At 36.4% G+C, this 20,761-nt stretch overlaps 2 protein-coding genes across 2 annotated transcripts in view; both read left to right on the top strand.

Annotated features, from left to right (window-relative positions):
• The window catches only part of LOC134844539 (3'(2'),5'-bisphosphate nucleotidase 1-like), a 553,428-nt gene that overhangs the window by 251,362 nt on the left and 281,305 nt on the right, over window positions 1-20,761 (top strand). The gene's annotated exons all lie outside the window — the stretch shown is intronic.
• On the top strand, window positions 9,132-10,197 carry LOC134844104 (profilin-like). The gene has a single exon (XM_063860588.1). The coding sequence runs from the start codon at window positions 9,638-9,640 to the stop codon at window positions 10,049-10,051; it is 414 nt and encodes a 137-aa protein (XP_063716658.1). The 5' UTR covers window positions 9,132-9,637; the 3' UTR covers window positions 10,052-10,197.

The following is a 20,761-nucleotide window of genomic DNA, read 5'->3' as shown; positions in this document are numbered from 1 at the left end:
GTTTTTTCGGTTAGTTCCCAGGTATGCTGTATTCGAGCTCATTGCTAAAATCATTCGACGAGCTGGCTCTTTGGCAAAAACGTCTTCTTGTCGCCAGCTTTGCACACCAGTTGTGGCCAAAAAATTTCTCGGTAAAACTTCAATATAATTGTATATTGCGGGTGTTTTCAACAGAGTTTTTTCTATCGACGATAGCACAAAATCGGTTACTGTCATTTTGCGCACATATAGGTTACCCTCTGTGATTTCAACACGGTAATAATTATCTCTATGCTCAGACATGATAACAAAGTCATTAGGAGATCGTCTCAGAGAAAGTCTTATTGTAACACCGCTGATAAGATGTTTGTCACATGATAAAAAATCACAAGCAATTTTACCAAATAAACGGAATTCAGTTGATGCAGCTACGATTCGTTTACGTTCAGCGACATCTTCAGCTCGCCCATTAGCACCATCAATACCTGATGGATTATCTTCATAATAATAACCTTGACAAGCAAGCCATGTTTTCTTTGCATCATTACCATGTGAAAATTCGGTCTCAATGAAACTCTTATGGGCAAAATTGGCATTGGTTGTTGAATTTTTTTCTCCATTCAAGGACATTGTGCATTCGGAAAATAAAGATGAGAGTGGATTGTTAACCAAATATGGGGTGTCTCGTTGTGCTGCCTCTGTAGCATGAGTTCGCAGTACATTACCATTATTTTGAACAACGCGTGCTTCAATCTCCAAGCGAGTTCATTGAAGATCTATAAAGTTGTTTCTATCTCCTAAAATTTCAAATTCGAGCATAGGACCATCAGGTGAATAAGATGGACCAATTTTTTGAGTGAACGCATTTTCAAATGTAACGAGTAGAGGAGGCTTTTCAAATAAATCTAATGAGCTGTGAGTTGCTTCAGTTGGCAATAAATTAGAAATCATTTCGTACTTTGGTGAAAAACTTGGACCGACTTCTCAGTGGGGTTCGTTTCTGTGGAATGAGAGCTTTTGTTTTTCTTTTTCTTGTTGTTGTTGTTGTTGTTGCTCTCTTCCGTTTTCTGCTCATATGGGACTTACTGCGTCCAGCTCCAACTTGTTTTTTGATTGTGTTTTTTACTATGTTTTTCAAGGCTTGTTTGGGCGTTTTCTTCCTGGTTGCTATGTCTATTAATTCGGGTGCTGCTTGAACAAGTAATTCTTTTCCAATACCTTTTGCTGCTGGTACTATAAATTTCCGAGCTAACGGAAGTGCTACTCGTCCAATACCCATAGCCAGAGCACCGAAGCCACTACCCCGCTGTCTGTAATGTCCTGAGAAGTGAGGCATGGTCGCTTGATTATGATAGTATGCCTCCATAATCTTAATCAGAAAACTTTTGAAATTTTAAAGTCAAAACAACTTCCTCCTCCTCCCGCAAATGGTACAAGTCTACCGGTTTCTGTTCGTAGGTTTACTGCAATGCTCTGGATGTTATTCACGAGGAGTTTTTTATAATCTATGTTGCTAAAAACTTTGCGATGATTTGGTTCAATGCTGCACACGTAACCGTTTTTCACTCGTCGATTAGTATCAATGACTCTAAGCAACGGTGCTTTGGTGTCACCCACAATCTGATAATGGATTATATCCAAGTAGATAAACATCATTTGGGTTCCAGCAGAGATATCGACAGGGTAGTCGGAAATAAAGTTTTGCGATGTGAGAGTGCTATGGATATGACTGGATTCTTTATAGCCGATATGGTAGCCCGTTCCATCTCTTATACCTTTGAAACCCAAAATACTAGGAATTTGTGGGCTCTCAAAGGTAATGCCTTCCCAATAATGCATCCAAATTGAAAGATGTTTGGTAATGGGGTCGATGCTATAAGTGAAATTATCAAGATCAACCTTCCGATTGATTTCGTTGAATAATTTCTCGATTTCGCCATATTCACCCTTTGTTATTTCAATTTTCTCTCCATCATATGGTCTAGATATTTTATCTTTTGCCACTTTAAGACTTGCTCTAACTTTGTCTTTTTTAAAGTACACTATTTTAGTATCTGTTACATTGTTAAAATGAGTGGGAAACGTTATTTCTGACAATGCAACTCTCCATTCACCTTGCAGATCGATATCTTCAATCAGCAGGTTTTTAAAACTCGCTAGTGAGTTGTCAATGAAGATATTACTTGAGGCTGATGACACCAATGTAATACTTAAGGAATCTTTGTCACCTCCAAAGTTGCTAGACATTGTTTAGCTTGACCCTTCCTTTTCCAATACTCTGATTAGTTCGGGCTCATAAAATTTACCCTCTATTGGTTCTCTATCAGCGTCGATAAGATTATAAGTCGGTGGGTTCCTTGTTGGTATGTCAAATATTTCAAAAACTTCGTCAGTGAAGGATTGTTTATAACCTTTTCGAAAAGGGATGTCAATTTTTGCTATTCTCACAAAATCGCCAACGTAGAGCTTTGGTCGGCGAACTAGTTTCAATGATTGTTCCGCTCTTAATGAAATTAGACGTGGAACATCCTTTTTTGTCACTTTATTGGGGGCTAATTTGATGACGCGGTTTGTTCTCGAATTTATTGTGTTGACAAAGTCTTGAAGCTTATCGATGTAAGAGTAGGTCCATTTGTCCTCCAAATATTTATAAATCAAACTTTTTAGTGATCAAATGTTCCTCTCGGCGAAAGCGGACTTCTTTTCACTCTCTGTTGTGTATGTCTTGATACTTTTTTTCCCACATAAAGTTTTGAATGACCCCTTGAACTCGGTGCTTTTATCTACCCAGACTTTTTTCGATTTCTCTGTCTTTATCATTTGATTGAACGCTTCTGCAGTTGTTGTGGCATACTTTGATTTCAGTGGCTGCACGCGAAGATAACGGGACATGCAATCTACTGCAACTAAAAGATATTTGATATTTTTGTTGTATTTTGCTAGTTTATCAACATATGCCAAATCGATTGACCATATTTCGTTTATGTCATAAACTATCACTTTAAGCCGAGCTAATTTGCGGCGAACTGTTCGGTATTTTGTATAAGATGGTTCTGTATGTAAAAAATGTTTAACTTTTCGTCTTGGTATGACCGTTGTAGCCTTCAAAGTTTTAACACTACCGAACAATGCTGGACCGTTATCTAAGTAACTCTTTTTTAAAAGTTTTTCCTCAGTTGGTGTAGGTTTCCCATCTTTTACTTTTCGTCTCCGTCTTTTCTGACGTTGAAGAATCTGAATCGTTATAGGGCGTACCGTACGATTCAGTGTCGTCTTCGTCTTTCTCTCTTTCTTTGACTCTTTCCGTGGTGGCTTTCTTTCTTGTTTTGAGTCGTTTGGTTTGTTTTGAACTTGATGATGGCTTACTACTGTCGAGGGTTTTTGTTTTGCCCGAGGTTGACGGAGATTTGGTTGGACTTTTGGTTCTTCGTTGGGCCTGTTCTTTAATCTTTGACTGAACCGCGTGTCTGGCATACTTGTTAATAACAGACTCTTCGGTAAGTTCGAGAGCGGATAAGTAAGCAGGGTTGTGTAGTATTTTAGTTTGCTGTTGTATATCATACAAAAACGATGCTGCTTTGAGACCGGTTGGTACATTGTCAACATAAATTGTTTCATCCATGGCGTTTATTGAGACTCGAGTTGAGCTTTTGATAACCTCCAGGATATTTTTAGCTCTCGTGAATTTTTTATCCTCCATTATTTGCAATTATAATAGAATGCGTTCATAGTTTATTTTATTATCCTTTCGCTCCTTCTCATCCACAATCCGCTTCTCCTCTTCCTCCCCACCTTCCTGATATTGATTAGTCTCATCTTCTGTAAGAAGTCCTGTTGATTGTTCCCCAGGGTCAACAAAAGGCGTTGAGGGAGGTGTTGGTGGAAGGGTTAGTGGAAGAGTTTCAGTCGATACTGAGTTTTGCTTCGTGGGTATTAGAGGTCTCATGCGGTTCAAGTAAGATAACTGAGGCTTTTTGTGTTTAATTGAACTGTTAAATAGCACTTGTGATGCATGCAGTTGCTCACGGATATATGTATGTTGGAATTAAAACAAACTCTTCTGCTGCCATGTTTTATGCTGATGGCAAGTATCTGTAGCAGAAGTGAAGTATCAGTCTGATCAAGTTGAAACCTTGTTTCGTTAGAATAATAGCTCGTTTTCGTTCAAGTTTTGTTTTTCGGCTGATTAAAAGTTTGTATGCCACTTCGAAATTTTCAATGTTTGGAATATTAACAGATACATTGCCATTGACTACATTGAGCAAACATTCACATATAACTGAAATAACTTGAGGATTTGTTGTTTTTCTAATGAAGCTTCGGAGCTGGCTGGGATTCAATTGTACCATGTGCTGCAGAATAGATAATTTTTTCGCGTTCATTTGTGAGAGGTGTAACCTCTGCCTGATTTATTGGTAAGTAAAAAATTGAGGGACCAGGTGGTGTAATATTTGAACAATATCTCAAACAATCGGATGTACGCGGATCCAAGTCGATTAAAAGATGACCGTATGTGTCTTTTGTAGCGAGCTGATAACAGTGTCTCAAAAATTTAGTGTTGTTCAATTGTCTTCCAAGATGATCAAGTTGCTGAATATCACGAGGTGATTTGAACAGAATGAAGTGTGATGTGTTTAAATCAATTGTTCGAGACCATCTGCTTTGTTGGAACAAATTATGTTTAACATATATTACATCTAGTCCTCGGTGTCTTCCTGCTGTCGCAAGTTTGACAAAGTCTTTATCGTTATAGATTTCTTCGCATGAATCATCAAAAACAAGAAGAATGTTTTCAAGGTTTCGCAAACTGTCAAAGCCATTGAATTTTATGAAAGTTAGATCAATGCTGTGGGTATTGGATTTTTCACTATAAAGAGGCTGAATCTTTTTGTAAAAGTATAGGGCTCTTTGAAATTTGGGATAAAATGTTTTTCCTTTCAACAATTTGAATATCAGCTCTGTTTTTCCAGAACCCGAGGGGCCCACGATGGCTAAAAAAAGTCTCGTAGATGTATCAATAACTTTATTCATATTCTTGGATTTGGTAATACATAACCAACTAAACCCGATAAAATTGAGAACCAAACTGAGGTTTCTTCACAAGTTAACTGCGTTAATGAAAGTTTAAAGATGCAAAAAGCCAATAAAGTCAGAATTAACACCATTTGTGACATGAAAACTACTTCAGACCGTGGTACAGTCACGTTATTGCAAAATTTCCATGATTTTTTCTCCATATGATTTTCGTCATACACAAAATCGGTAACTATAGTTCCATCAGTCTCGTCAACTACTGTTTCATTCATTTCAATTTCCCTACCGCTTTCTCTCACTCTCGAACTTGCAGAATGAAAAATATATATCATACATAAAAAAATTAATTAAGCATCTGAACAGTAATAAATTTCATATCGTGTATAACCTGTATAGACACTCGGTTTATTATCATCATCAAAATCATAGTGCATTTCCAAAACATAATTGGCTGGGACATGATCAGTTTTGGCATGATACACAATTTTCTTCACAGAATCTTCTCTTATTATTTTTTGAATCTCATTGGATAGTTCACTGCTGGTTAGATCCATTTGAACTCCTGGTTGACGTTTGGGCACTAAGACTAGCTTGGGAAGACAAAGACCGCGCTTACTGGGTAACATTACTGATGTATTTGAATCGTTGAAAGTAGATGAAGTGGTCAATCGCGGAGAAGAACCTCCTCAAAGTGCACAACTCTTCTTCAGAAAGTGTAACTTGTTCTTTTCGTTGAACTACTTGGCCTCTACAATCAATGCGTTCAATCCTGGTCAATGAAATCTTTATGTTACTTTCTGGTGTCATCCAAGCACAAAGAACTGAATTTGGAGATATGTATGTCTCCACTTTCCCCTGACGCTCGTTGTTGACACTCATTTTTCAACCAATCAAAGAACGCTTTCGACTTTTTTAATGCACAATGACTTTTAGAGTTATGGTGCGGTAGGTGTTTGTTACAATTCACAAAATTCTTGAAATATAATTGTTCGACTCGTGGACAGCCCAAATCGTCAAGATTCACAACTTTGCGGTCTAAGTATTTGGATAAAAAATCAGCTTTTTCTTTTCCTTTGGCGTAGAATACAGCATTGGGGTTTCTTAAGACAAAACTTTGAATGATTTGGTTCAAATTCAGGTATAAATAATCACCGCTATCCCAATGAAGTCCGTGCAAAAATTTGTCAGCCAGTTGTAGGCTTTTTGTTCAGGTTTTGGAAGGGAATTGAAATTAACTGGAGGTAGAAAAATTAGGGAATCACTGTAGTCGGAAGTTGTTATAGCTAATTCTTTTACTATAAATGTGTTTTTCTGGTGTCGAAATTCCTCAAAATCCAACACAACTGATTTTTCCTTCAGCATTCTAATAAATGGTAGAGTTTCGGTTTCTTCAGTTTGATATACAAACAAAACGTAATTCCACTCAAGTGACCAATCAAACTACTGTTGCATTTCTATGGTAAAACATAGCAGTATGTGGGACCAGTGTTATAAACTTTGCGGACAAAACCGGCGGCATCGTGTAAAATAGCATGCATTCGTAAAATTTTCGAATCATTTAAATATTTATCCAAAAAGAATTGTCTATACCGATCAGACCCCCATAGGGTCTCAACTTGATAGCAACATCGAAATTTATATCATTAGTAGTTGAGAAGAAGAACATTGAACATGCAGCTAAGAAATAATTTCGACGGTTAGTGTTTTCCGGATAGGTTTTTTTCAAAGTAATAAAATTTTCATGAATAATTTCCAAGTCTTTTGAAGTAACTCTACGTTTTTCCAATTTCATTTTTTTAAATTTTTTTCCAGAACTTCTCCGACCTGCTGAATTTCAAGCCAGTGGAAATGAAAGTAACCTTCTAGATACCACTTACTCACTCCTATTTCTAACTAATGATTTCAACCTATTTTCATGTGTTTAGATGGATATTCCCCTTGGTGGTCTCCAAGAGTCACCCATTGATTTGCCTTATGTGGGACCTGGAACTCACGAAGGCAAAAATATCTTTGGTGTGACCGTAGAGTTTACCCCGGCCACCACTGCAGCGAATTTTAAGCTGCATTACATTGAGGTTGCATTTGAGAAAAAGGAGGGCATATTTGAATATATGTGTGTTGATGTGGGGAGCATGGAAAATTTCTGGCTGTGCGAGTCTCTGGGTGCGGGATTCGAGAGTACTGAGTGGCGCTTCAAATTTAAAATGGAGCGTCTAGTCAGTATTCTTCATGTCCCTTGGTCGGATCCCGAAGACGACATGCGGATGTGGCCGTAAACCCTTCCTCTGCTCTCCTATCCGTACTCCTGTCAACAATCCGTTTTTATTTTCTTTTTTTCTTTTTTTATATGTTACTTTATCTATTATTTATCAAGTCCTCTTTACCTTCTTACCCTCTTATTATTTGTCACGTCCTTCCTCCTTCTCAAGCAGGTCAGTTTTTTAATGGGGTCTCAAACTTATTTAGTTGAACAGTGGGAAAGTGTGGAAGGGATTAAATTTAACCACCGCGCGAAAATAAATACCAAAGTATTTTGTCTGTCGGGTGTCCTAAGAGAGGGGTCTTTTTATTTCGGGCAGGGTACTTTGGGGTCTTTAAAAAAGATGGGTCCTTTTGGAACCTACTTTTGGTAGGACCCCAAAGACCCCTACCGTCGAAAAGACCCCCCCCCCCCCCTAAGGACACACGGCGGATTACAATACTACTTACACTTGAAATTGCTAACATAACAATTTACAAATGGAATTCAATGTTCTTAACTATAATATCAGTTTTTGGCGCTCTTCAACACACGTTTAGTTTCGGCACTGCAGAAAGCCCCTAGAAAGTGGCTTAAGTTGCAAGACAAAATAAAAATGAAGAAAGAAGACGAAGAATAAGTAACAGTTTCTCAATGGAAGTTTTGTTAATGAGTTTAAGCGAATGCTTGTTAAGCTTTTCTAAGGTCAAAATTGAAAGCTTTCTTGAGAACTTGTCGAACGCCCAAAAAGGACCAACTAAGCCAAGTTTTCTTTAAACTAGCTCAGTTTGGCTGCACTAGTAAAAACTTTAACTGTAACCCTATCCACAAAATTCACATCATCAAAACGAGTCAATCTCTGACTATGGAAGATTATTTAAACAATTTTATTCGGCTTTTAAGGTTTGATGGTTAACTTAAACTTATGCGAACTTTGATACAAGTTCTAAAAACTACCAAGTACTTAAACTGCTTTGCTGAGGTTAGTTACTTTCCTTAAAATAGTTATGCTCATAATTCACCCCCAGGCTTCAAATGCACAGGTGGTTAAGGGCTGGCAAAATAACTTGCGCGAATGGCAAACCGTTGCCTTCGCAAAAATTAATATCAAATTCACATCTGCTGAAAACAACGGAAGATATTGAAAAATATTAAACCACTATCCGCAGACTTGTCACCGTTGTTCGAATGTTTAGCCACTTGAATGTAAATGTTACCAGCATTTTTATCCTTATCTAAATAATTCAGTTGTTAGTTTTTCCAACACGATGTCGCAGCCTTTACACATAATATCTGATTTCGCGAAAAACTTTAGTCCGCTTTTTGGGTCAAATATTTGTTATAATAACCCGTTAATCTCCAACATGAGTTTGTTTGATTTTTAAACACTGATAGGAATGATGACTCGAAGTGATCCACTGAAAAGGAGGTTCAGCAGCCTTTCTACAACATTGGAATCCGAAGCCATCGAGGGTGCTGCATATTTATTACCAAGAAAAAGTATAGTTTAATACAGCCTATAACGCTCTTCTTTGTTATATTTTGTTTATATTCTTAAGTTTGAATATCTCCGCAGTGTTTGCCACTTAACAATCATTAGAAACGTCCCTCCTTACGAAGATATTTCTTACATTTGGCAAGTACCCTTAGGACGTACCCTGGGTACGTCCTAAGGGTACCACCCTTATCTTCTTAGGACGGACCATTTCAGCCATTCAGACCATGTAATATATCGGCCTCACATTCACATAGAGGACCAATTTTGTCATCATTCAATTCAACTAGGTTGGTATTTAATTAATTTGTCGTCTGACGCATTTCAAACAATACCAGTCCATATTTCTCAAATCATGGTCACCTTCAATGAACTCCGATTCAATCTCGAACCGTAGAAGTTTATCGGATTGAAGACAAACATTCTGTTGTGAAGGGAATACGACGTATATAATATCAACTCAATTGAGGCTAACATAGAATTTTCAGCGTTACGCTAAATATTAATAGACCTGAAAACGACAAAGGCTTACATTTATTGTCCCACTTTGGTTTTGCATTACCAGTGAGTGTTAAAAGTGAAACCATTGGAGAAAAAGAAATTTACCATCTATATAACATTGCATTAAACATTCAGTTGCAGCGCATCTTACATAGCACACTGCGTATCGCTGCTGACTTGGTTATACTTTCGTTTTCCTGTGTAGCTGGTGGCGAATAAACTGAAACTTATTTGATTTTTAGCAACAGTACACAAACCTTTGTTTAACCAAACATCAAGTTTTGTGCCGATAGAAGAACGTCTACAATTTCAAAATTGCACAGCGCTCACGCTAGAAACTTCAAACTCTTGTTATAGTCCTACACTACATATTCTAGAGAGCCAACATAATGAGCTGGGACGGGTACATCGATAGTGTTTTGGGCGCCGCCAACGTTGCCTCAACTAACGCCGACAAAGCGGCGATCATTGGACAAGACGGATCCATCTGGACAACAGCATACGGAGGTAAAGGTATGCAAATTCTAGCACCCGAAGCGGCAGCCTTAGGAAAAGCGATGAAGACGAAGGACTTCTCACCTCTGCAAGCCAGCGGAATCATGCTCGAAACTGTTAAGTATCAATTTCTGCGAGAGGAGGACGGAAAACTGATTCAGGGAAAGAAGAAAGACCACGGAGCTGTGACGTGCGCGGCCTCCAAGACTGCCATCGTGATTGCACACACGGCTGAAGGTCAACAGGCGGGCGAGTCGACCAAGGCGGCCGTTTCGATAGCCGAGTACCTCGAAGGAATGGGGTACTAGACTTCAGAAGGAAATGACCAGATGGTAGAACTAAAGTGCTCAAAACAGATTGTTGTGAATTTATCGCCATTATTGTTGAACTTAAACGCTGATCCTTGAGTTTAATAAGAACGATGTATATCGATTAAATTTATAAATTGTTATTACACGTTTGGAAACCTAGTTGAAGCTATATAGCAACGAGATATCGAGATAATAAGAAATTATAGGATTAAAGAACAAAAAATATTAATGCATTATGTGCAAAAAGCTAGCTTTAGAAAGGATATTTTTTTATATAATCTAAAATGGCTACGATTTATGCTAAAACGAAATGCAGCAAAAACTTTTCTAATTGAAAACAGTTTGGAATGGCCACCGCCAGCAATCGAGACTCAAAAGATATCTAAGAGGTAAATTAAACTTTCTAGTCCTAGACCAAGAATGTTACCCTTCTGAACACGAGCACATCCTGCTGTTTTTGAGTTAATTTCTTAACGGAGTTTTTGAGCACACTATCACCTTGAAGAGATCGGCTTTTCTGCTGCAATTAGTCGCTTTCAGCCATCGCTTTTCTGTTCCAATTAGGATCGTTCACAATGATGGAATAGCTATTAGTCCGTAATCCTCTTAGGACACATGCATCGGCAATGCAAAACTAGGACAGACAAAGCGGAGCCCGTATTATAGTTTAAATAGTAATTAAATAACTAACGCGTTTTAATTATAGTAGTTCAAATAATTAAAATACTTATATTATAAGTTTAATTTGAATTTTCAAGAAATTGAGCATGTCAGAATATCAGTGAGTCCAAGAGATGAGTCTGTCCAGCAAACAAAGTTATTTACGGGGAAAAACGTCTAGTAGCCGATTGCAATACTTTTCATTATCGCAAGGGTAAAAAGTTGTTGAGCAATTAACCACGGCTAAATTCCCGAGCAAAACGTGTAGGGCGAGTATTAATGGTCACTATGATGACGCCATGAGTAAGATCTTAAATGCTCTCACACTCTCATGCATATCAGGACAACATTTAAAGTTTGCATGGTACCGGTACATAATACATTTGGCACTACTACTGTACGGTACCGAAGTTGAGAGTTAATAGTACCTTGCCATACGGGGGTCAATTTTTACCTAGGTTTTGAGTATTTGCTAAACTATTGAAGTATTCGTTGATTGAAAAATTGCTTTTCGCGTTTTCAGGGTTATAACTACTTGATGGTTTTGATAAAGTCAATTATCCAAATGACGATTCCAAATAAAGTTTTTCCAGAAATTTTTTTTTGTAGCATGAGCGAAGTCTTTTTTGTCGTACAGTACGGTACCGGTTTTAGGTGCCCGGGTGGACCTCCATAAACCGAAAATGCTTATCTTACATTTCCCCACACCGAAAATGCTTATACAATTTCCTACATCAAGTGTATGGAAAAATGCTAATCATACAATTTTCCTACAATTTCAAAACACCATTTAAATAAGATTCAATCTAGTTTCTCCGGCTATTTGAATCAAATAAAACAGTCTGGTGATGAAAAATAACTACGTTTATTTTTTTTGGAAAAAAATGGTAATATTACAATTTCCATATGAAAGGCAGGTTTTTCAGAAACTTGTTGAAACTTGTTTTTAATCAAATTTAAAGTAATTAAAGTGCTTTTGCTCAATTTAAAGCACCTTGCTCATCAAAAACGAAAATTTAATTCGAATCTAAATAAATTTGTTGGTCGAGAAAGTAGAAAGATTTTCTTCTAGAAAGTAGAATCAATTTTTTTTGGTCGAGAAAGTCGAAACATATCTGGGGGTGCTCAGGGGGGGGGGGGGGGGCTCAGGTGGTGGAGGGCGGTGGGTTCAGTTGGGTGGCTGTTCAGGTGTGGGTTGGTTCAGGTGGGGGGGGGGGGGTGCGGGGGGGGGGGGTTGAGTGGGGAGAGGAAAGCAAAGGTACAATTCCCTATGCAGAAATGTCAACATTTAAGGCCACCATCGAAATCATATATGAGATGACAGGGTCGGAAGTCAGCCAATCGATGGCGCCGAGAAGCACATTTCTGCACTGTTTTACAGAGTAAATCAGTGCAGAAAAGTACTTCTGAGCGCCTTCGCTTGGCTGATTTCTGACCCAGTCATCTCATATATGATTCCGATGGTGGCCTTTAAATTTGATTTTTCGCATTCGTGTAGGAGTTCTGAATTTTGATCAGAAATCATTTCAATAAACATTAATTACGTATGTGTTGAATCTTTTCTGTTTTCTCGCACGTGTAAAATTTTGTTTTTATAGGAAATGAATTTATGCTGATGACAGAACTTGCTTGAACTCGTGGATCAACTGGAGTATGTATGCTTGGAGAATGTTTCCATCAGGAAAACAGGTTTTTTTGGCGTTTGAGACAACTCCTCCCTTATGGTTTTGGTTCATCTAGGAGTAGGCTTAGGAAATTGTTGCTCTCTCAAGAGTTGAGGAGATTCGCCTACAGATAATGAAGAGTTTGAGGTTCCAACCTCTAAAACTCTCTGATTTTTCTGTTGGTTCTCTTCTCTGTTCAGAGATTGCACGTCTTATGGGGTAAGTTAAAACGCTAATTGAGCCTCATTTGAGTTTTCAAAAAATGCTTGTCTTACAATTTCCATAAATGAAAAAATGCTTGTCGTACAGTTTTCATATATGAAAAAACGCTTGTTTTACAATTTCCATATATTATAAAATGCTTATCCTACAATTTCCATATATGAAAAAATGCTTATCCTACAATTTCCTTATATGAAAAATGTTTATCCTACAATTTCCATATATGAAAAAATGCTTATCCTAGAGTTTTTTTACTCTTTTCTGAGTCTATGAAACTGTAGGAAATTGTAGGATAAGCATTTTTTCATATATGGAAATTGTAGGACAAGTATTTTTGATCAACCCGGGTGGTAATCGTGCAGTGCCAACTCTAGCAACAGGTGGGCGTTAATGGAGGTTCAGAAAAACTCATTGGTTTGTATTCAAATGGAGAAAAACTTGGAAGCTACATAATTAAAATTGTTTATTGAGGATAATCCAGAGAAGATAATCCAGAGGATAATCCATGGTTTAAATTAGCATTTTCCATTATAATCTTTAATATCTTTAACTGCCCTTTAATATCTCCAAATTAAGGGTTTGATCATGAAAACGGACTAAAAACTTCCAACTAGTTACCTTTCCTCCACCGGTACATACAAATACAAAGGATGCTCGTATCACGCCTAACCCTTGTAGTTTTGCGACCTTTCACTCACACGCAAAAACTTTATTTGTGCATTTTTTTAAAACATTAATTGAATCTATCCGGTCGCCCTTCAATTGGCAATAATTTCTAAGCCGGATTAATTACCACCTACACCGAAATTTTCCTAGCACTAATTTTTCCAAATTAGCAAAAATGTTTTTGTATTTACAAAGCCCCTGAACTGTAAGAAAAGGGCATAATTATATTTTTAATTTTGAGCTCTGAGCACCAAAATCTTTTACACTTTCTAAAACAAGTTCCATTACAATTTGTTTTTTTTTCTTCAGGAACACGAATTCTGAAAAGGAACAGCTTAGATAGCAGGAGCTGAAATATATAAAAATCGTGCTATCCTTTTTTGTTAATTCCTGAGGCTCTATAAGTGCCAATTATGGCAATTTCGCGTAAAAGCTCAACGTTATATTTCGTTTTTTCAGCTCGTATGCCGCCAGCGGCAAATTAATCCAGCTCAAAAATTAATCAAAATTGTTTTAAGGAAGTTTTATACTCCTTGAGGTAAGCGTGAAAGAACTATAGATATAAATTAAGTAAATAGTTCCTGAATAGATAGCTATTTCAGGTTTGCCTGAAGGAGTATATGCTTAGCTTCACAGTATTTTTGAATAAATTTTGAGCAGGATAAATTTGCCGCGGGCAATATAGGAGCTGAAAAGAAATGTAGCGTGCACTTTTGACTCTAAATTTTCAAGCCTCGATACTTTGAAAAAAAAAGATAGCCGGCAACAGCGGATTTAGGGGGGGGGGGGATTCAGGGATTAAGCCCCCTCGACTCAAAGCTTTTCCCTTTGCACTATTTTAAAATAACAATTTTTGGCTGACTGACCCTTAAATTTTTCTACAGGCGCCTTTGGGAGCGCGCGCCAAAAACACGCCGTTTTTCGGTCAAAATTTTCCAAAAACTGCTTAAAACGCCTCTTTTGTTTCTTATGGCCTGTTTTTCAAAATTTTGCCTGCGACGCAGAAAGTTTGGTCAAAATGAGGTCTTTATTTGGTCAAAATGGGGAGCTCAGAAAATCAATTTAGCCGACCTAAAAAAAGGTTCGAACGTGAATAGCAGGTCTTTTAGAAAACCCTAGGTTCGAACTTGATAGCAGGTCTTTTAAATTTTTAGCTCAGGTATCACTATCTAACATATTCCTTCCAAGCGTGATTCCTAAAATATCAAAATTTGTTCGACTAAATACCATCCGGATTGCAAATAGACACTTAGTTTCTTGGACAAGCCGATCAATACGGGCGGGATTACCTTCCCAAAAAAAGATCGCAAGAGTCAATCTTGACATCAAATTTAAAATTTTTAGCCATGATTTGGATCCAAAACATTCGAGGAATACTGAAGTGATAATTGGTTATTCGGATTAAAAATTGTCTACACATTGGTTTTCAGACTATTTTTGCGTTTCAATCTTGTTTGTTTTAATTCTTAACTAACCTTCATTAGCTAGCTCGTGAACTTATTAATATCACCCCTTCCCTCTCTTCAAAACAAAATTTCGATGTTTTTACTAAAGCGATGGAGCCATTCTGGCTGTTAATGTATTCATAGATTTAGTTTACCCTCAGTAAGAATAAAGTTTTCATCAGTAAAACGCTTCTTTTTTTTCAAAAAAAAAAAGTTTATACTGTGACATATGTCGAACAACATAATATAATATTTTAACGAACAAGAAAGTTTTAAAATCAAGCTTCAAAAGAGTGGGCATCAGGGTGTTTTGATAAAAAAGTATGTGATTAGAAACAGACAAAATAAAAGACGGAAGGTGATTAACGAACTTATCCTTTGAATAATGTGAAGATTATTTAAACCCATTAATTTTTTTTCTATGCAATATGTCTACTCGTGTCAACAACCTCTTGTTCACGTTAGGATCGTCCACAATGATAGAATAACCATTAGGCTGTAATCCTCTTAGGACCACATGTATCGACAATGCCAGATAATTTTTCATTCGAGTTGAAAGCCGTTGAAAGCCGTTGAGTGGGAAAACCGTTTAAGTATTCAGCGGGAGCAAAAAAAGACAGCGACGAAGCGGAGCGTTAGTTACCTAATAACTACTTAAATAAGAGTAGGTTTTTCTAATTTAAGAAATTGAGCATGTCAGAAGACGAATGAGTCCCGTGAACAAAGTTATTAACGGGAAAAAGTCTAGTACACGATTGCAATAGCTTTGCTTATTGCAAGGGTAAAAGCTGTTGAGTAATTATTCATGGCTGAAATCCCCATTGAAAATATGGAGCTCACGGGTATTAATTGTCACAATGATGCCGCTGTGTAAGATCTTCAAATTTTCTCACTCTCACATGCATATCAGGTTAATAGTTGTAACTTAGGTTGGGCACAAAGAATAGTCGTACTATAATACTACATTCGCTAAAACTTGCAACTGTTAATGAAGTTAACTTTTGTTTTTGCAAAATACATTTAAAACAATTTGCGTCCTGCAATTCTCATATGATAATACAAAACTGCAATCGTACGAGAATTTTTTTTTGTGTCGAACCCGGTATTTCTAAAACTTTCCCCGCCAAATTAAGGTTTTGATTGAGATCAGAATCTGGTTAAATTTAGCAGTAGAAAAGTCGTGAAGAAAAAAAAGGTTGTCGAGACGACTTTTCAATCGTTCAGAACTTTACGGCAAAGAATTACTGAACTGTGCTCAAATAAAAACAGAAACGCATTTGATTAAGACTAAGCACTTGTTAATGCAAAAATGACATGCTTGATTCCTTAAGTTTTTTAAACAGATTGATTATATAAATGTTTTGAATTTTTGAAACTGACAAGCGCTAAAACTAGGCCAGCTAAAACTATGCCAACTTCGAGAGCTTAGCGCTTATTCAACAATCTGCTATATTTTTTAAGAGAAAAAAGCACGCACTTTTTTTGAAATTTAAAAAGACTACTTAATACAGAAGCGAAGCTTTGCAAAAATTGCGATACAATTAAAACATTGCAGATTGAACATACATACAGATAATGACCTAAAAATGAAAGATTCTTAAAAGTTTTATATTTTAGTCTCAGATGATGTTCAAAAACAGTCTAAACAAGCATTGAAAGTCTATGACCGAGCGGCAACTAAGGCTACAAAAATTGACTCGATCCTCGCTAAGCCGAAAACAAAGTTGTACATAGAAAATTTGAGCTAATGAATTTTAAATTTTACGACCAATCTCTTCTGAAACATTCAAAAGCATAGAAATTTGCCATTGAAACTAGACAAAATAAGTTGACGAAGCCGATAAAACGTAAGTCGAAGCCATTTAACTGAGAAAATGTATTATTATATTTTCAGTTCATAAGTTCATTAACTTCAGAGTGACTTTCAATTATAGTAAACACTACTTGAATAAAAAAAAAAATTAAAAAAAAGCAAACTTTGGAAAAAATATGTTTGAAACGCGTACCATATAATATAAACTGCGTTTGAAAAAAAAACGGAAAATTAGCCGACATAAATTGGGACGAAATCACAAATCCCAAAAGAAAAACTTTCAATAGATAAACTTGTAAAGTTGGTTACTACCCAGAAATGAACTAAAAAAAGTAGGTGACGTTAGCCTGCCCATAAAATAATTTAAACGTTGTCAGCCTGCACATGAAAGTAAAAACTCCTATAAGAAATCTGTGCAGTAATAGGTAAAGTTGTAAGAAAAGTTGTTGACGGGAAAAAAGTATAGTTCCCGATTAGTAGTCACTTGCTCTCACAGGTGGAAATAGTCTTTTGAAAAATTGATTCAGTTCATATTCATAATCTAAGCTATTGGTAAAAAAAAAAGGGTCAGTCGTTACTCATATACCGCTGAATTAATATGATTGATTTATTCATATGAGATATACCCAGCGTATGCCCTGAATTTTTTCAACTTTGCGTTATATTTACGAAAGAACATAAATACTTCTACTTCTTTTATGTAATCTTTTTAAAATTATCAGTCCGGAAAAATCAACAAATGAAAATTTTAATCCAATATTTATTATGTTCTCTCGGTTGGTTCATTGATCGACTGAGACTTTAAAAACCGAAACTACAGAAAAAAGCGAAAGGACATTTTTCATCCAAAAAACTTTTACAAAAACTAAATGGCAAATTGCTTCGCACAGACTAGAGAACAACTTTGAATTATATTTAGTCGAACGCTGAAAAAACCCATTAGCAACTCAATTACAAGACATCGAGCCACAAATACTCCAGACATTTTGAATTTTAGACTCAGCTAACAAAGAGCTTAGGTGACCAATGAAAGCAGGCTATATCAAAGCCAAAAGGCCTTAACCCAGAAAAGCTTGAATTATTCTAAGTTTGAGAAATTTTTTTTTGGTTTTATCAGACAAACGAACACGTTGCGCAAGTAATAAAGCCAAGTAACGCAGATGAAAGCACCTTATCCTTTCACAATTTCATAGAATACCCAATACCTGTTAATTTTATTGACTCTTTTTAACTTGATAATTTCTGATACAAATTGAACATAATCTGAAAATCTTGATGAATTATCCTCCAATCCGCTGGTTATTCTGAAGTTAAAATTGCAGTTTTTGGAAAAAAAGATTGAAAACCTATAAATTTTGGACAATATCAAAGTGTGAAATGTTGAGTCGTATGAAATTAATACGACTGATCTGATAAGCTAGCCTCAATTCAATTCGTAACGAGTTTGTTGTGCGGGATAATTTGCCACGCGTAAATAATTCGGCTTACGCTCTCAGCAATCTGAATAAATTCTTCAAAGCGTGCATAATTTAGTCCAAAATATGGCCATTTTGGCAATTTTGAAACCCCCAGAACTTTACTAAAAATATTTGGAGGTAATTCAATAAAATATAAAAAATTTTTGCTGACAACTATTATTTCGATCGGCGAAAATTGACTGAATAAAAAACCCACACCGAGCATAATTATTCCGTTTTCTTTGAAAGTCAGAACAACAAGAATAGCTGGTTGCTGTGCAAGTAAATAAAAAGGATCCGTAACCATTTTAAATTGGTTTTTCAAAATTTTATCAACTTGAGCACGTGAAGAAGGTTCATACCCGTTTGCCTAAACTGGAATGTGAAATGTAGAACATTTTTGGAATACTCAGTTTTGATTATATCACGACTGAAAGACGCGTATTTTGATATATCACTCAAACCCATCTAACGATTATTTGTGTCACATGGTTTTGCGTAAATAAAAAATTAAAACCCAACTTCGTGGTCGGATCAACGACGCGGCCTCAGCAAGGTTGCATTAATGACAATCCGCCCTAGCAAATGACGTTTTTAACATTATTAACAATTAAATCGGTAAAAGAGAAAGTTTGAAAATTTTAAGCAGTGTACCAAACAATGAATTATATTCAATCAGATTTCAGTACACATAGACAACCAGCCAGTTTCCCAATAATTTCAAGTCAAGGCGGTTTCTCAGGTAAGAGTGGAGGAATCTCATCGTAGAAAACGCTTTCTCTTACACTGCAGTTTCAGTTTGTAACAGTAAATAAATACACGTCTAGTTAAATAACAGGGATGTAAATAACAATGCAACCCTGGGCCTAATTCATGAAAAGCTACTTCATTTAATAATTCAAAGCTAGTGCCAAAAAATTTGCCGAAATCGTTGATAAAAAACGCTCTTGTACTTTGAGGCTTGCAAAAAATAGACAACAAAGCCGACAAAATAAATAGCGCGTAAAACCATAATCAATACCATAGGCAAACCACCAAGTATTACTTTGAACCGTATGGAAGCCAGCTGAAAAAAATTCAGTCCACTATGATCATTTACATTATCAGGATCCAGAAGGTTTTGATGTGCATAGTTCAGTTGTGATTTTTTATCGTGAGTCAAATTGAAAGAAACTTAGTGCATCATTCATAAAGCGCCACTATCTGAGATTATTAGACATATTTTTATGCCGACTATTTTAAGAAGCGCGAAGGCCAAAGAAAATAAAAAAAATGAGAAGACCAAAAAAATTTTTTTTAAATGAGAAGTCAAACCGCAAAAATTCCAAATTGAGGATGAACATTAGATTTTTTGCTGTTTGACTATTGATTTCTTTTTAACTTCTTTCCCGAAAAAAATCACCAAGACCTATACAAGAGTACTTAATACGCTAATTACTCTTAAAAAACACGAATATCCTGTTAATATGACGTACCACAGTAAAAAAAAAATTTCAAACCAAATTGGAGAAAAATTTTCAAGAAATCATCGTTTTTGCAGTTTTCGTTGCCTAAATTCCTTTTAGTTTTTCATTTTTAGAAAGATCGGTTGATTTAGGAGAAAGATCACAAGAAAGAGCGGTAACTACATTGAACACATAAGCGAAGTTGCATTTCGCTTTCACAAGCAAAAATATTACAAATAAAGCTACTGGAAAATCTGAGTGAAACTTTGAGTCTACAAAAAATTTTAACTAACGCACGCCAATTATGAGTCAACATAAATGCTAAGCGACGAAAGCCAAATATGACGTATTAGCAGTACCAGTCAATTTGAAAAAAAAAATCATCAACTAACAGGCCTCAATTCATATAGCGGACGCATCTCAACTAGTATACGAAAAAGTTCATTAAAAACTTCCGACCCTGCCCAGGTTCGAACCATCTTCTTTTGTTGCGGGTCTCCTTCCCTACCTCTAGGCTACAAATTCATGATACCTTGAAGCTAAAGGGCTATTTGTAATATATAGTCTGTGTTAATATCCTCAGCACTGGCTGTACTTAATAGCTGGTTGCGGATGTGTAAAAATGCGTTAAAAGAGAAAGATAGCGTAAAACTTTTGTAGAATTTAAGTTGGGAGGTTAGTCTCTCATCAAATTTCATCTATTTAGCCTGAAAATCGAAAATATTCAGACCAATTTTTTTGACACTAGGAGAGCCTCTCCGTGAGAAGACATAAGAATCTAATATACGACCAAACAGGCCTCATTAAAAACGTCCGACCATGCCCAGGTTCGAGCCCTGTTATTTGGTTGCGGGTCTTCTTTCCTACCTCTAGGCTACAAATTCATGATACCTTGACGCTAAAGGGCTATTTGTAATATATAGTCTGTGTTAATATCCTTAGCACTGGCTGTACTTAATAGCTGGTTGCGGATGTGTAAAAATGCGTTGAAAGAGAAAGATAGCGTAAAACTTTTGTAGAATTTAAGTTGTGAGGTCAGTCTCTCATCAAATTTCATCTATTTAGCCTGAAAATCGAAAATATTCAGATCAATTTTTTTGACACTAGGAGAGCCTCTCCGTGAGAAGACATAAGAATCTAACATACGACCAAACAGGCCTCATTATGATACCCCACTCGATTTCCTCGAGGTAGTCAAAATTGGCCTAAAAACCGACCCGAATCCAAAGTTACTTATCATTCTTCGAATGGTCGAAACCTGTTAAGGAAAAATGATTGTTTTGTATTTTTAATTGAATCACAGCGGTCTAAACATACTGTAGCTGCCCCCACAGC

Source organism: Symsagittifera roscoffensis, chromosome 4 (assembly GCF_963678635.1).
Source record: "Symsagittifera roscoffensis chromosome 4, txSymRosc1.1, whole genome shotgun sequence".
NCBI lineage: Eukaryota > Metazoa > Xenacoelomorpha > Acoela > Convolutidae > Symsagittifera > Symsagittifera roscoffensis.
Note: the sequence above shows the minus strand (reverse complement) of the source record. Positions and strands in the feature narration are given on the sequence as shown.

What these genes read in the sequence shown, in the direction of transcription:
- LOC134844104 (XM_063860588.1), top strand. Translation starts at nt 9,638, where the DNA reads ATGAGCTGGGACGGGTACATCGATAGTGTTTTGGGCGCCGCCAACGTT.